The 15,687-nt window shown below is 64.0% G+C and overlaps 6 protein-coding genes across 6 annotated transcripts; 2 read left to right on the forward strand and 4 right to left on the reverse strand.

Moving 5' to 3' along the window:
* Nucleotides 1–10: 10 nt before the first annotated feature.
* MNEG_3417 (hypothetical protein) lies at nt 11–914 on the forward strand (the record flags this gene model as incomplete). The annotated part of the gene is made up of 3 exons (XM_014048104.1): nt 11–42; nt 247–361; nt 639–914. The coding sequence occupies 3 exons, from the start codon at nt 11–13 to the stop codon at nt 912–914; spliced, it is 423 nt and encodes a 140-aa protein (XP_013903558.1).
* Nucleotides 915–1,619: 705 nt separating this feature from the next.
* On the reverse strand, nt 1,620–5,084 carry MNEG_3418 (hypothetical protein; the record flags this gene model as incomplete). The annotated part of the gene is made up of 5 exons (XM_014048105.1): nt 1,620–1,715; nt 1,964–3,955; nt 4,249–4,410; nt 4,688–4,743; nt 4,991–5,084. 5 exons carry the CDS (start codon nt 5,082–5,084, stop codon nt 1,620–1,622), a joined length of 2,400 nt encoding a protein of 799 aa, XP_013903559.1.
* Nucleotides 5,085–5,132: 48 nt separating this feature from the next.
* Nucleotides 5,133–5,662, forward strand: MNEG_3419 (hypothetical protein; the record flags this gene model as incomplete). Its single annotated transcript, XM_014048106.1, has 2 exons — nt 5,133–5,173; nt 5,203–5,662. 2 exons carry the CDS (start codon nt 5,133–5,135, stop codon nt 5,660–5,662), a joined length of 501 nt encoding a protein of 166 aa, XP_013903560.1.
* A 90-nt stretch (nt 5,663–5,752) lies between these two features.
* On the reverse strand, nt 5,753–6,746 carry MNEG_3420 (hypothetical protein; the record flags this gene model as incomplete). The annotated part of the gene is made up of 3 exons (XM_014048107.1): nt 5,753–5,778; nt 5,940–6,208; nt 6,562–6,746. The coding sequence occupies 3 exons, from the start codon at nt 6,744–6,746 to the stop codon at nt 5,753–5,755; spliced, it is 480 nt and encodes a 159-aa protein (XP_013903561.1).
* A 1,158-nt stretch (nt 6,747–7,904) lies between these two features.
* MNEG_3421 (hypothetical protein) lies at nt 7,905–10,997 on the reverse strand (the record flags this gene model as incomplete). The annotated part of the gene is made up of 8 exons (XM_014048108.1): nt 7,905–8,123; nt 8,388–8,531; nt 8,722–8,883; nt 9,136–9,276; nt 9,494–9,669; nt 9,865–10,234; nt 10,427–10,579; nt 10,806–10,997. The coding sequence occupies 8 exons, from the start codon at nt 10,995–10,997 to the stop codon at nt 7,905–7,907; spliced, it is 1,557 nt and encodes a 518-aa protein (XP_013903562.1).
* Nucleotides 10,998–15,285: 4,288 nt separating this feature from the next.
* On the reverse strand, nt 15,286–15,603 carry MNEG_3422 (hypothetical protein; the record flags this gene model as incomplete). Its single annotated transcript, XM_014048109.1, has 1 exon — nt 15,286–15,603. A coding segment is annotated over one exon (318 nt), but the record flags the coding sequence as incomplete, so codon positions are not given.
* Between the last annotated feature and the right edge of the window lie 84 nt (nt 15,604–15,687).

The raw sequence follows: 15,687 nt of genomic DNA on the forward strand, positions 1-15,687 counted from the left end.
GGAGATCAACATGAGGCGGGGCGTGAACCAAGGGCGACTCATGTGAGTCAGATGCAATGGAAATGTGGGGACCGCCGCATGCCGAGGGCGTTTATGCAGGATGTGCACCTCTAGAGCATGGCGTCCTCGTGCTCTGGCCCTGCCCAACTCGCCCCTGCACAATGCACAGTCCTGGCGCACATCCTGTGGAACCCCCTCCCTGCATGTTGGTCCACAGCCGCCAGCCCTCACGCCGCTCTGCCGCAGCTTGTTCGCGCCCTTCCTGCTGGGCTCCCTCAAGGCCGTGAGCTGGGTGAAGCGGGTGCTGTTCAACGAGGAGCCCTTCAAGCTGGCCATGGGCACTCTCAACGATATCGCCAAGGTGGGTCGGGGGAGCAGGCAGGGTGCTGGGGCATAGGGCCAGTCTCCTGTAGGGGTGACAAGGGCTCAGGTGGGGGAAAGGTTTTGCAGATGTCATCACGTTTAGCCGCTGCACTGCACAATGGTGGGTGAGCCAGTCAAGGAGTGCATTCTTGCAGACAGCATAACACGTGTTTCTGAGCCGAATGTGGCTGGGCCGGCATCATCACCCTGCCCTTCAAACACTCACAGCACCCAAACCCAAGTCACCCCCGCGGCACCACGCAACTCAACCGCAGGACATGGAGGGCAGCTGTGAGTGCGCCGTGCGCGACGAGAGCGCTGGTGGCTGCAAGCGTGGCTCCCTGGAGGTGGGGCCGTGCATCTTCCACGAGGTCCTGGCGGCGGAGGGCCAGACCCACCTGCTGCGCCACCTGTGCTGCCAGCACAACGCGACCTGGCTGGACGCGTACTCGGGCCACGGGGTGACGGCGGAGCTGTCGCAGTGCAAGACGCGTGGCGACTCGCTCTGCCGCATCGACATCAGTGCGGGTACAGGTGGCGGCAAGACTTGAAGAGGGTGGAACGCTGGGAGAGAGAGACACAGACACCCAGCACCGCGTGATGCTGAGAGTCAACAGCCACGTGCGACGCACGCCGCTCAGTCGTTTCTGCAGTGCACCGACACGTTGCGTTTGCTGGGTCCCGTGCGCTGACGTCACTCAGTCCAGCGTGCGTGTGGCCCGTGACGGTGGGCAAAGCTGGCATCGATTGCTCATGGTCTGCGGGCTTCATCCTGCAGCGTTGGTGCAGCCATGCATTTTGTGCGCTTTGATGCTGCAGGCAGGCCCTTGCCATTCAGAATTTGCGCAGGGTCTGTTGCGTGCCACCGGCATGGGTCATGGTCCGAACGTCGGCTGGGCTGCCAGGAAAAGTGCATCCTCCAAAAGCTCTCGCAACGTCGGTTACCACGTACACACACAAGATTAAAACGAATGCTTGTAGTCTAGCCTTGCTACTAGTGTCTATAATCCCTGCAGGTCCCTGACAGAACGGGCTCCTGCTGCATATTTCAGCAGCTGGAGAAAGGAACGCAGCACTGGGCAGCAAAGAAGGGATGTGTGGGCAAGAAAAACCCCAATCAGTGAGACACAAAACACAACAAACCCGCACGCAATTACAAGGCAGCAAACAGGGTTGATTTCCAGGGCAATGCATGCCCGTTCTGTCTGCAGATTGCAAGCACGTCCTTAATGGGAAGGCGGCGTGTGTGCAATCCCTCACGCCGAGTCGCCGCCCTCCGCGAGCTGCGCCTCCAGGCGCGCCGCCACTGCGTCGAGGCCCCTCAGGTAGGCGGGAATGAAGTGGTCGCGGATCTGGCGGGCGGGCGGTGGTGGGGCGGGGAGGGGGAGGGTCTCAGTGAGGGTGGGGAGGGGCCGCACGTCAGGTCAGGGTGCAAGGCGTTCCTGGGGCATCACGCGGCAGGTGAGGGCAGAGGTAGCGGTGAAACAGCCCCAGTTGAGGAGGGCACCCCCACCCCCACCAGGCGAGCCCCTTGTGATGGTGAGCCCCTCAGCCTGGAGCCACTCCCAATCCCTTCCCTCCCTGCAGGCCTGAGACCCACCATTGAGCGGCAGAGCCGCAGCCGCCCGTAGACCTCGCGCCGCGGCACCTCCAGCAGCACATAGTCCCCTGAGCCACCCACGGCCCCCGCCTGGCTGGTCCGGCGCGACGGCTGCTGCTGCTCGCTAGACTGCCGCTGCTGCTGCTGCTGCTGCTGCTGCTGCTGGGCCTGGGTGTCTCCAGCATTGGGCGGTCGCAGCGCGTGTGCAGGCATGAGGTGCAGGATCCGCCCCGCGGGATACATTTGGCGCCGCACCATACGCGGGTCGTCGCTCCTGGACGGCGCGCCACCCTCCGTTGCGCCACCGCCGTCACCGCTGGCGACGTCCGGCCCCCGCCCACGCGCCGGGGGCGAGCCGTTGCCGCCGTCATGCTGCTGCCAGCCGCCCCGCGTCGGGGAGGCACCGGCCGCCCCCAGGAGCTGTCCCGTGCTGCTGCCGCCGCCGCTGCTGCCGCCGCCCGGCCCCCCGTCGGCCGCCTCCAGCAGCAGCTCCTCTGCCGCGCTCGCCTCCGCGCGCGCCGCCGCGTCCCCCGCGCCCGTGTCGGCCGTCACGAGAGTGGCCACCACGGCGCTGATGCTCTGGCGCACCTCGGGCCGCTCTAGCTCGTGAGCGTCCGCCTCCTCATCACCCGCAAGGCCGCCCTCAGCATCAAGGTCGGGGTCGAGGGCCCCCTCAGACCCGTCGCTGCCCTGGTCGCCGCCACCGCCATCATCTGGCGCGTGCGGCGCGCCACGCTGGCCGCCATCGCTACTGCCGGCCCCGCCGCCGCTGTGGAAGGGGGAGCCCGGGAAGTCGGCCAGCCACCCCATGCCCATGCCCAACCTGGAGCCGGAGCTGCCGCCATCCTGCTGCTGCTGTGCTGAGCCCGCGCCTGCGCCCGCCGCCAGCGGGGGTGTCGGCGGCGTGCACGCGTTGAGCACCACGCTGCCGCCACGCAGCAGGCTGCCGGCCGCGGCGGCCGCGAGGCGGCTGGTGCGGCCCACATACTGCACCATGCTGCCCGCCACGCCGCCACCCTCCAGCGCCCAGCCGCCCCCGGCCCCGGCCCCGCCGTCGCCCCCGGCTTCCGGCCCTAGGACCTGCCACGTCCAGCCGCGCCGCCGCAGCGTCACAGCGGCGGAGAAGGGTGCCGCGGCGGATGAGTCGGCCTCGTCGGCGCCGTCCGCGGGCCCGGGTGCGGCACCAAACGGGGGCGCCCCCGCGCGGTCGTCGTCCTTTTTGCCCGGCGCCGCCGGCCGCTGCTTCCCAACCAGCGCCGCGCGCACGCTGCCCACCACGCCGCCGCCGACGGGAGTGCGCCCCCTCGGCGGCGACGCGCCGCCGACGCCGCCGCCACCGCGGGTGCTGACGGGCAGGGCGCCCCCCAACCCCCTGTCAAAGGGCTCCGACGCGAGCGGCGCCGCCAGGGCGCCAGCCGCCTGTGGCCCCAGCTCCCTGGCCTCCACCGCCGCGAGGCACTGCTGCAGGGCGGCCTCCAGCTCAGGGCCGCTGGGCAGCAGCGGCCCCACAGGTACGCCGCCCGCAGCCCCGCTGACCTCGCCGCCCCCAACGTCAGCGAGGCCCTCGTCTCCGCTGCCGCCGCCCGGCCCTGTTGCTGCCGTGCCCCAGGGGCGCGGCGAGGCACGGCCGTTGGTAGGTCTTCCGTCGGCGCCCTGGAGCGCAGCCTGCTGCTGCCAGTAGCGCTCGGCCTGGCCACGACCCGCCAGCAGCGGCTGCGCCTCGCCACTGCCGCCCCCCGGGCCACCGGCCGCCGCGGCACCGCCCCGCCGCGGGCCGCCGACGCCGGGCGGCGCGGGGCCCCAGCAAGAGCGGAAGGGCTTGCTGGCGGGTGAGAGGATGTTGCGCGCCGTCCAGCGCCCGGCCCCTGAGCAGCCGGCGACAAGCGTGGCGCCGCCGGCGCTGGTGGCGGTGGCGACTGTTGTTGAGAGGGCGCGGTAGAGGCGCTGGCGGGTGTCACTCTGGAAGTCTGCAAACCAGGAGGACCGCGTGACCTGCGGGTCAAAAGGTGGGGGGACAAGACAGGGTCGTGGGACGCCGTGGGTTGTGGCGTGCGTGCAGGGATGTCCGGAGCTGCGGCCGCTCAGGGTGCAGCAGGAGGGACGAGGCCAGGTGGGGCCCACAGCTGCATGGCCCCTGCAGCAGGGCCTCACGGCACCACCTCATGTGGCCACAGTAGTTCGACTAGTGCAGGACCCCGGTAAAAGCCTCGCGGCCTTCCAACCAGGTGAATCGCACACCCCACAGCAGCGCCCCCCCACCCCCCCAATCTGTGTCTCGCGCGCACCTCCTCGCGCAGCGCGTCCACCGACCCGATGCTGAAGGTGGGCACGATGTCGGCGCCGTGCACCAGCGTGGTCACAGCGCCGCTGCAGGCCCCAGCGAGCTCGAGGGTCATCACGGCCGGGCAGGCAATGGCGTAGCACCGCGCCGCGGCCAACTCGGGAATCTGGCATGATGAACGGGTTGTGTGTGTGTGTGCGTGCGTGTGCGCGCGCATGTGTGTGGGAGTGCACGCACATGCACATCTGCGCATGCTGTGCTGGCGTGCCGCGTACTGCGGTGGAAGTTGGGTAGAGAGGGCTACTTACCACGCGGGATGAGGCCAGCCGGCCACTCTGCTGATGAGGCCAACACCGTGGGTGAGAGCAAGCACACCAATACCTGCCCTGCTTTCGAGCCCATCCGGCCCCCCCGAACCCCCAGGGGCCCCCAGCCGCGCCCACCTTTTCCCGCACCATCATCGTCAGCAGCGCCGCGGTGCCTCCCCCCATGGAGTGGCCTGCAAAGCGTGCGGGGGCCAGCCACCACACAAAGCACGCGGTGTTCAAGACAGCAGACAAGCCGCACGGCCTGCCACGCAGCACGCAAGCGAAAAGGTGTGTGTGGCCTTGCCACCGCCCCGCCATGACGAGGGTAGGGGCGACACAAGCCACCAGCGACTTGGGGCCGTCAGCCGACGGCTGACCGACCACGCTGTGGCCAGCCCTAGCCCAGCCCTAGCCCAGCCCGTCCCGGGGGCCACCCACCCACGACCAGCAGCTGGTAGTCAGGGTGCTGCGCCAGCGCGCTGATGAGGCGGTACTTGGTCTGGGCCAGCACCCAGCGCGCCGCCGCCAGCATGCCAAGGTGGCTCCACCCCAGCACTGCGCCCTCGGGGGCCACCACATGATGCGGCTTCACGGCGCCTTTTGGGGGGGGAGCGGGGGGAGGTGATTGCACGGGAAGGTTGGCATGCCAGGTTTGCGTGGCAGCAGCAGCAGCAGCAGCAGCAGCAGCAGCAGCAGCAGCAGCAGCAGCAGCAGCAGCAGCAGCAGCAGCAGCAGCAGCAGCAGCAGCAGCAGCAGCAGCAGCAGCAGCAGCAGCAGCAGCAGCAGCAGCAGCAGCAGCAGCAGCAGCGAGCTACCAACGTTGTGTCCTGCACGAAGCGGCACCATGAAACACAGCCTAGGGTAGGCGCGCGGCGTAACAGCTTGATGAGAGCCGCCCATGCCCCCGCCTTCCCGAAAATTAGCCGCGTCCTCCCACCGATGAGTGATGTGAACATGTCTGGCCGCGAGTGCGTGCCGCGGATGACGAGGATGAGGGAGCGCGTGTCGCGGTCCAGCAGGATGGCAAAGGCGGGGCGCAGCAGGCCCGCGGTGGGGCTGTGGAACAGCACGTCAGACTCAACTGGGCGGACACAGCAGGGAGGGGGGTAGCGAGTGGGGAGACAGGTGGCAGGGGTCAGGGGAGCAGCATGGCGTGGGGATGGCTCAGCATGCCGCCCGCCAGCGCGCATGTCGGCGCACTCAGCACTGCAGCGGGTGCTGCTTCCCTGCGCAAGGCGCTGGGTGCTGTTCACGTTCGTCCTGGCCGCGGGATACTACTACTCGCGCTCATCAGCCGCACATGTGGCTGCCCGGCCAAGTCTGCGCCGCCTAGGCCCCCGCCCCCCCGCCCTGCAACGCGGCCCCGCCTGACCCCGCCTTGGCGCACCCGTGCCGCACAGCGTGTGCCAGTGGCGCATCTGCGCCGCCGCGCCGTGGTGCCTCAGGCCCTGGCAGTACAGCATCAGCCGCCGCAGCCGCCGAAGCTCAGCCAGCAGGTCGGCCGCGCCGCGCCGCGTCAGGCCGCCGCACACCGGGCGCCCCGCGGCGGCGATGTCTGCCGCGGGGTGCTCCGCGCTCTCCCTGCGGCTGATGTAGGCCAGGCCAAAGAAGAGGTCTATGGCGTGCCACCGCCCCAGAGTCTCCTGGTACACGTAGCTGCGGGACAAGGGGGGGTAGAGAGTGGGCGGGAATGGCGGCAGGCGCGCGGGAGTGGGGAGCCACGAGTGCAGGGGCAATGGGCGCGCCAGAGCGCGCCGCTGTTGCGGCTAAGGCCACCGCAAGCGGTGCCACAACACATGGCCCGTGGGTGCCTGGGTGCCATGCGCCCACGCGGCTGCCCTCCCCCCCCCCCCCCCCCCCTCAAAAAAACATCTTGTGGCCAGCCTCCTCATGCGGCCGCTTCTCCTCTGAAAGCGGCCACAACACTGACGGCTGTGGCCACATCGCGCTATCAGCCTGTCAAAAGAAGATGAGGTGTGCTGGGCGTCCCGGCACCAGCGTGCACCCACCGCAGCGCCTCGCGGAACAGGTACACTGTCTCTGCCCAGGTGGTGGGGGCGTGCTCCGTGCGCGCGTGCGTCTCTATTGGCACCGGCAGGTCCAGCACGCCCCCAAAGCCGCACTGCTGCCACCGCCGCACGTACATGTAGAAGCCCACCGCCGCAGCGCCAACAGCGACCACCGGCGTGCTCATGACTGCAGCGCCGCGGCAGCGGGTGTTCTCGCAGCGGCACCTGCTGCGGTTGCCCTGCGGCGCTCAACAGCGTGCGTCCGCCGCATGAGACATGATGCGTGACTTCAGCATCATCCAATTTGCCGGGGCACTTCAATGAAAAGCCTGTGCGTGACGAGATGCTGAAATGATGGAACGGCTTGGACACCTCGACGATGCCTTTGATGTGGTGGTGCGCGTTCCTGCGATAAGATAGAAGCGACGTTTGAGTGAGGCGGAGGTCTGACTTTTGTGCGATGTGCGCACCTTTTCAGCTGTGCTTGGTATCAGCTGCCCGTCAGGTGCTCAACTTCAACTTTGCGCCACTGGAGCTGGCCTGCCGTGGTCAACATTCCTGCACTCTGTTCCACCACCTGTCAGATATGCGACCTCAACGTCGAGTTGATCACACGATGACTGCAACTTAGCAACTGATACCACTTTTTCCGAGTAGGGAGGGAGTGCAACACCATTGTTGCACAATGGCTCCATGGAGACGAGTGCCGGTATAGCCTATAGCAGTCCTTACTTTCGCTATCAAGTGCAGATTCTCAGGACACATTATGTGTGAAGAGAAGCAGGTAATATGCCGCGGTAGGGCAGCTGGCAGTCTGGTGCTGCGCTGCGGGCCAGCGCAAGTAGTAATGGCATGCAGCTACGCACAGGCAGCATGGCGCAACAGCTGTGCTGGTGTACAGAGACGGCATTTCGATTACATTGCTGCAAGGGAGCGGGATGGTGTCAAAAAAGGTCACAGCAGATGCAAAGACACGGACGCAGTACAGACCCATTTGGTTCGCTCATGTGTTTTGTGACGCGCGTGGGGTTCTACGGCGGAGATGTGTTCGCCTTGACAGTCACAGGCTGCACGAAAGTAAGGAGATGGATATGGACGTGCTGCATCTCAAGCAAAGGCAACTCAGGCCACACACACCGCCTGCAGTGTAAGATACCAAAATGATACTGTGGTATAACTCTCTCAGCCTTGCCCCCAAATGATCGCAGCCCCCACAAGCACCTCTGCTCTCGCATCGTATCACGTACAGCAGTCCTCCAGCTCACACCTCCACACGCACTCGACATTGCTCCCCACACGTCTCAGTGTCAAGCCCCTTGTGCACAGGGCGGGCGGCCCCCAGCTCACTCATCCCCGTTGAGGCTCCAGTCGTACTCGCTGTGGCGCACAGATATGCGTGCGGCTCTCGGGTCAGCGGCCAGCAGCGTCTCCAGCGCTGCCCGCTTGTCAGACGGCAGGAAGGGCAGCAGCCAGCGCAGGCGGTCGGCTTTGGAGGCGCCAAAGTCTGGGGCGTACCAATTGAATATCTTGCTGAGAGTCACCACCCTGCGAGCGACGTCCACCTGCAGGGAGCATGTAGGTGAGCGAATGGGATTGGAATGTGGACATGTACATGGACGCACGCGCATGTGTGCGTGCGTGCATGCGTGTGTGTCAGTGTTGTGTGCGGGAGCAGGGAGGACTTTGGAAGGGCATGGAATCCTCGAGATGGTGAGCGAGGTCCTGACAGGCGACACATCCGGCTTGAATCTGACCCTCCTTCAAAGGCGCAGCTTGTGCAGTCTACTCAAACAGCCACCCCAACCCCTGCCCGCCTGGCCAGGCACCTGGACGTCCCCAGCACAGAAGGCCTCCGCTGCGGCCCCCAGGCCCTCGTCCAGGTTGGCCGCGCTGTAGAGCTTGATGGGGGGGCACGACTTGGCGCCACACACCAGGGCAAAGTGGATGCGCGCGTCAACAGGGTCCACCACCTGGGGCGTGCGAGGGGCCAGGGGGTCATCACGGCTGCGGGATGGCTCTCAAGGGAGAAGCGGCTGGTGACCACGCGCCGCATCAAACGGGTGTGCGGAAGAAGGGGTTTGGCAGTGTGCAGATGGACAAAAAAAGCGTCACACGCTCCCCAGCTGCGGAAATCCCTGTTGCGCCCGGGGGGTGGCCCACCTTGGCGGCGCGCGGGTCGCCCCTGCCAAAGGGCCCGCTGCTGAGCTTTGGGACGCCCAGCAGCATGCCCAGGGAGGAGGCCGCGGGCCTGTTGCCGCGCAGAATGCCGTTCTCCAGGTCATCCGCCGTGTACTCGCAGCCCCCAATGTTGTAGCGCGCGGCCTGGCCAAGGAGCATGGGAGGGAGGGGCGATGGGGCCGGTGAGATGCGTGCGCAAGAGGGGGTTGGTGCTACAACTGGGGCAACAAAACATGGTGCCAACCTGTGAAAATTATGGGCACGGCCCTCACTACAAAAACTTCGCAAGTGCCCTTGCGACACCCCATCCATCTAGCTTCCACTGCGCATGACCGTAACACATGTGCGGCAGGTGACTGCCAAGCCCTCGGTATGCACAGCGCCCCGGGTGCCCACCTTTTGGAAGAACTGGGCGCGGCCGATGGTGGTGGCGTACTTGGCAGTGCCGTGCACCACCAGCGCGTGGATGATGAGCGCGTTGTAGGTGTTGATGGCAAAGGCACTCAGGGCGTCGCGGCTCAGGGGGGACAGGTCAACCTGGGAAGGCGCAGTAATGGTTGTGGTTTGGTTGTGTTTGTGGTGGCGGAGGTGGTGGTGGTGGCTGTCGACCTCTTGCTCCCCCAAACCCCACGTGGGACTGGGATCGTGGGCTGCATTGTGGGGCAAAAGGACTGTATCAACAGCGCCCCGCACTCGGCACCCCTCACAACCCCAGGTCCCCAGAGGTCACCCACACCCTGCAGTCCCCCCTCACCCTCTGCAGCTCAGCGGTGGCGTCCACGTAGCTCCAGAACGCGGGGTCGCGCCGCATCGCGCCGTAGCCCACGGTGCGGCCGTCTGCCGACAGGTGCTTGTCATACAGCCCCAGGATCCGCGCTCGCAGGTCCTCGGCCACCACCTCAGCCGGGCGCGCGGGGGAGGGGCCCCACCCTAGAAGAGGGGATCCGGGAGGAGCACCGCGCAAGGTTGAAGCGCAAACCCCAAGGGAGGCGGGGCCATGGGTACAACCGGCGACAGCCATTTGAAAGCTGCACACAGTGGCTAACGGCTGAGGTGCCTCCCCACAAACGCCCGCCCATGCTTTGGCTGCGCGGCGCACGCCCTCGTCTCAGGGCCCCAGCTCACAGTAGTGGGTGTTGAGGGGCTCCCCCCACTGGATGCTGCGCGGCGCATCTGACAGCAGCCGGTAGCATGCATCCGGCCGCACGGCCGCAGCCTGCACAGGCGTCGGCTGCGCGGGCGAAACAAGTGTCACCAGGTTGGAGGCCAGCAGCTGCGCCGCCGTCTCATCAGCCTTGTCTCCGCCGCTGCCCTCCAGCCACCGCAGCAGCTGGCTGCCGGAGAAGGTTTTTGACCTTTCCCTGCTGCTGCTGCTGCCGTTGCCGACCGTGGTGGCCAGCACGCCCTTCGCCGGGTCGGCCAGGGCTGCGGCGAGAGACTTCAGCTCTGGAGGGGCGGCCTCAGCGCCCGCTGCCTGCGGTTTTGACGCAGCCGCCTGAGGTGGGGGTGCGGGTGGGAAGGGGAGGTGTGGGGAGTGGCATGCGGGGCAACATGCGTGCGGTGCTGGGCGCCAGCGGACGGGGCAGCAGCGGCTGATGACTGACGGATGGCGGGCCGCCAGAAGATGATATCCCAATGGAACTCCCAACCTCCTTGCAAGCTCCTTAACCCTGAGTTTGGACCTCACTTGCTGGGCAACCTCCTCAGCTTGCTCCACGGCCCTGCTCAGCTGCTCCGGCAGGCGCCCCGACGCAGTCTCCAGCAGCCGGTTGAAACGTCCGTCCTCGAGCTGAGGCAGCAGCGCGTCGCTGCCGCCAATGTGGGTGCTGCCGACGTAGATCTGCCAATGACAAGATGCATGCACCATCGATTTCAACGGTTTGTTGTGTTGCCTGGGCCAACACGCTCGAAATGTACCCTCGTCTTCTTGCCCGCACACAGTGCGTTGGTGCATGCGCTGCACTTGCTGCAACACCAACATGCAAAACTCCAGCCAATCCAACTGATCCGAAAGCCGCCTAGCTAGTTGCTGACATTAAACAACACAGTATCGCGACACTGCTCACCTGCGGCACCGTGCGCAGCCCTGTCGCCTCGTTCAGAGTGGCACGCAGACGCTGGTCCGCGGACACATCCACCTCGCTGTATGCGAACCCGCGCTCGTGCAGAGCATCCTTGGCTCTCTTGCAGTAAGGACAGCCGGGCGTGGTGAACACAACCACGTCTGCTGTTCGTGTGGCCACGGCCGTGTGCGCCATTGCGCGCGCGCGGTGCGAGCGCCAAGAAGTGGCGATGTGGACGGCTCCGAATGGTGTAGATGGTCTAAATACTGTCCTTGCGCCTGCGTGAAAGGCACTGCTTGCCTGCATCAAGCTCTTCGAGGTGCTGCTCGGGACGGAACGCGTAGGTTGGCAGCGCGCAAGGTCTTCTTCGCGGATGTGCGCGGAGGAGAAATTAAGGTGTTCAAAAACAAAATCTGCTGTCAACTAAAGTAGCACTGCGGGTGAACAGACCCTGCCAGCCTTCCGCGCTTGCTGCATCAGCATGCACTTGCAGAGAGCTAGCTGCGCACCAGATTTTCAAAGTCAGTTGCGCTGGTGTGTTGCTGGTGTCGTAAAAAGCGTCAACAGGCAAGCGCCATGCCGCGGATGGGGCTCACTTATGTTGAAGATCCACTGTACAGGTACAGCAGCTCAGGTATGGTGCATCCCCAGACTGCAAGACTTATGCTCATGGCCGCACACACCCGCCTGTGTGCCTCGCACACTCGGTTGCTGCCAAGCTGTCATGTGGCTATTCATGGCCATATCTGCTGACGTGTTGGCAGATGGTGGTTGTCCTCGTTTGAGCATAGGCGATGACAGGGCTGAGAGGGCACACACCTCCCCTGCATGTTGATTACACACGGTCGGTTGTGTCGACGCACCTGCAGGGCTGTCAAAGCTTGATTAGACTTGAGTATGCCCTGCTGACTACAGCATCATTGGATGCAATATGTGCCGAGTGAGTTTGCTGAGTGTGTTTGCAGTGTTGCCACGAAGTGCAGCAACCACAGTTGGCCCTGCGCTTCTCCTGCGTCGGGCGGGTTGGCCCTGAGTGACGGCAGTCACTTTTAACCCCTGATTCACTGTTCAGGATTTTGGAAACGAGACATCCAGGTTCCAACAAAGGTGATTGCTGTAAGGTCAAGTTGTTTGCAGATGTCACATAGAAGAAGAGCAGATGTGTGAGGAGAAATGCCAGGGGACAATCAACATCAGTTCAAGTCCATGAGTGCGCACGGATACCAAACTTGGATCGCATCAGCGTAAACAGCTCATATGAGTTCTGCATAGTGGCAGGGATCCCTGCAGATGCCCAATATCGGTGCATCGGCTCAAAGTTCACATGGTGCTCAAAGATAAACTCATCAATGAGTCCAGCAATGGCTGGGTCTTTTGAAATTGAATCGACTATCTCCATTTCCACGGGACTGTTGTCTATGTCAAGCTTGAACAACACAAAATCACCCGGCTGAGCGAGTTCCTTTAGGACCCGCACAGGTGATGCTGGATGATTGATGTCAGGGCTCGCGGGGACGTTGTAAAACTGGAACTTGGGCATGATGTCAGCAGGCACGCCGCCCCAGATCTGTGCAGCCGTTTTTGGCGCGGCCTCCCACATAATGATCCGGTCGAAATCAATGCCATGGCGCTTGTAGGTTTTGACAAACCATTCCTGTCACATGGGCAGGACAGATGGGGAGGTCGTGTACGCTGGGGAAAGCGAGTGATGCGAAGCGGGGAGCGCTTACGAAACCACCAGCCGCTTGTGTGGCCAAACACACCTAAATTAGGCCAGTACGTTTGCTTGCAGCTTTGCATGAGGCATGCAACCATAAACTTCCTGGCCTCAGCAGGACGGTTCCACATGTAGCCCCGTTTTTCTGCTACTCCACCCCTGCACTAATTCACTGCTCGCCAGCAGATCTGGCCTGCGAAACTGCTGCTCAGCTGCAAGGACTGCTTGCTGACAAGCTCACCTGGGACGGCCAGAAGGTTGCGCCCATGTCTAGCAGCAGAGTTTGGCACGTCCGGCCCTTGCACCCGATGTTCTCGCGACTGTGGTCGTCCCCAAAGCTGGTCAGCAGATAGTCCTTGCTGTCCAGGTACTTGGTGTCCGCAGAGGCATCTGGGCAGAAGCACCTGGGGTCCCGCAGGCCGTGCGACAGCGGCTCAATCCAGGTGGTAGCCTGCTTGGTCGCTGACCCACATGTGACGACACGCTCAAACTTTGAAAACACCGCAGTGTCGCTTGGCGGGCTGGCCATGGAGGTGCCGTTGGCATTTGCCGCTATGGTGCCGAGCCAGGCCGTAACCTGCTGGTCAAAGCCAGCGGCTGCTTTGCAGAATGCGGCCCTGCTGCCGGTCCAGCTCTTGACGTTGTCAAGCCAGGCGCGTTCAAGCGCTGAAGGGGTGTAGGTTGTTGATGCCAGGGTGCACGACTCAATGTCACCGGCGCTGCTCGGACCAGTGCTGCTGCTGCCGCCGCCGCCGCCGCCTGGGCGAAGAGCCCTTGGTGCCGACCACACCGAAGGCATGACTGTTGCAGCAGCGTTGCGGCCGCTGAGCAAGATAAAAGGCGCCCATGGTGCAAGCAGCACTACCACCGCCAAGGCTGCACATGCCGTGCCACTGCTCAGCCCTTGTTGATGCATGGCAGGGTGTTGATGCGGCCCCGTTAGGATGGCTTGGGAAAGGAGGGAGGTCAAGTTCTGCTCTGTGACCGCGAGTCCGACGTGTGACTGTCCGACGTGAGATCTGGACAGCCTTTCGCGGGCGTCAGCAATCACATGCATGTAATATGGGATCAGTCTAGGCAGCCGCTGTCTCATGCCGTTGTCGTGGTGAAGAAAGATATTTTCAGGTGACCGGTGAGCACTGCATGGATGCATCAACCGCCAGGATGTGCACGTGCATATTGTAGAGTGCAACAAGGCAACATAGTAACGTACTGTAGCTGTCTCTCAATGTACAAATGTGGGGACAAGAAGCGCTCTTCGTGCGCCTCGGCAGTCTGCAGCTGGCTGGCAGGCGCGCACCTTGTCTCTGAAGGGGCACCTTGAGTTGTGCCCACTGGCAACGCCCAAGTAGCCACTTGTACTGTTGCAACAGCACCAGGCAATTCGTCTGCGGTCCTTGGGAGCAACAACTTCATGAGGATAACCAAAACGCACGCTCGCGGACACCTCACAACCCACCTGGAAAGTGACCGCGAGCAGCGCGAAGCAAGGGGGCGGGCGGGAGGTTTGGGGGGCGGGAGACGAGCAGCGCCCGGAGCAGGCGCGCGCACTCAGGAGTGGCTTAACATGCATGGTGTGCAATTTCTCATTGAAATTCAGTGCATTTCAGCGGGGGACCTGCTTCAGCTCCGAGGGGCGGGTGAGCAGGATCCACAGTGCGCCATGAACCCTGGGTTTAGAAGTTGCGTGGTTCCTGGACAAGGTGCATTTTCCATCCTCTGCCGAGGCATGCAATGTATTAAATACACCGGCGAGGGGTCTTGAGACAACGCAAGGAGGGTCGTCTCATGTGGAGAGGAGGAGGCAGAGATCAAGCAAGCAAGCACCTGTGGCCGATCAGGATCAAAACAACCAGCGTGCACGCAGCTGCCAGCCACGTGCAAGCCCTACCGCCAATCAACCACCAAGCGTAACAAGCTCCATCAGCATGCACCGACATATGTATTGCACAGAACAGCTTGACCACGAGGACGGCGTAATGGCAGCAGCTGAATTTTGCATGCGCAGCATCAAATACCCAGAAGATCAAGCCGAACTCATGACTGCTGGCTCAGCCTGGGATACAAGATAGCCTGCTGGGGGCAGTGGGCCCACAGCACGAGGCTGTTTTGTGGAGAGTTGCCCTTCAAGAAGCGCGTCACTGCAGAGGTGGCTGGCGGATTGCAGAAGCCTACGTGGTGGCAACGGATGTGACTTGCAAGCTGAAGCACTCCCCAACGCATGAGATGCGGTTGAGCGGCTTCAAGCTGTTGTGACGCATCACTCGCTGAAACCTGCGTTTTCTAAGGAAAACCCTGCACCGTCGAATCGAATGCCCCCATGGCACACACGAGAGGCGTGACGCATGTGCCATACCGCTCTGAAAGCGTACTTGCCTGCGGAAGCTACCAAGTACGTTTTGCATCAGTCACAGTGAAATGGCACGCAGAAGCTTTCCCCTTGCCTGCTGGCAGTCAACTCCATGCCTTGACGTCGCAATGATATCCCTCAAACGCTGTTACACCACTTTCCCACGTTTGTGTTGACCCACCATACCTTGCGCTGCTGCCTGTTTGTACCCAACCCGTGCAATGGGAACGCCGTTACAGGGGGCAATGGCTGCATTGCGGCAGCTTGGCAGTGTGTCAGAAACGAATTGCAACACGGCAACCCTGTCCCCGCCTCAAATGGCAGTGTCGCCCGATACTGCAGTGTTGCCCGATACTGCTCGCTGGATGCTCGCGCCACTCCGACTCCTGTGTCTGTGTCTTGCATGCATGCTTCACCTAAGCTGTGCCTCCGCCCTGCCGGCTGTCGCCACCATCCCTCCCGGCCTCATTCGGCAGTCCGTCGCTGTCGCCTTCGTCGTCCACCATCGCTGGCTCCGAAGGCCCCCCGGCCAGGCGCGGGCATGGAGCGTGCAAAAACGCGTGCAGTGTCTTGGCCGCCCGCGCGCCACCCATCAGCGCCTCCAGCCGCTCCAGCCCCGCGTCAGCCAGCCCGGCCAGGCTGCCCACACCGTCCGCCAGCGCGCGCCAGTTGGCGTCCGTCACCCCTGGCAGCCGCCGGAGCAGCTCAATGCCGGCCTGGTTCACCACCGCCTCCTGCACCCCAACAGCAGCGGGCGCAGCCACGCCGGCACCGCCGCCCGCCGCCAGTGCCGCAGCCGCCCCGTTTGCAACGGCGGC

This window comes from Monoraphidium neglectum, assembly GCF_000611645.1.
Source record: "Monoraphidium neglectum strain SAG 48.87 unplaced genomic scaffold scaffold00429, whole genome shotgun sequence".
NCBI classification, from domain to species: Eukaryota; Viridiplantae; Chlorophyta; class Chlorophyceae; order Sphaeropleales; family Selenastraceae; genus Monoraphidium; species Monoraphidium neglectum.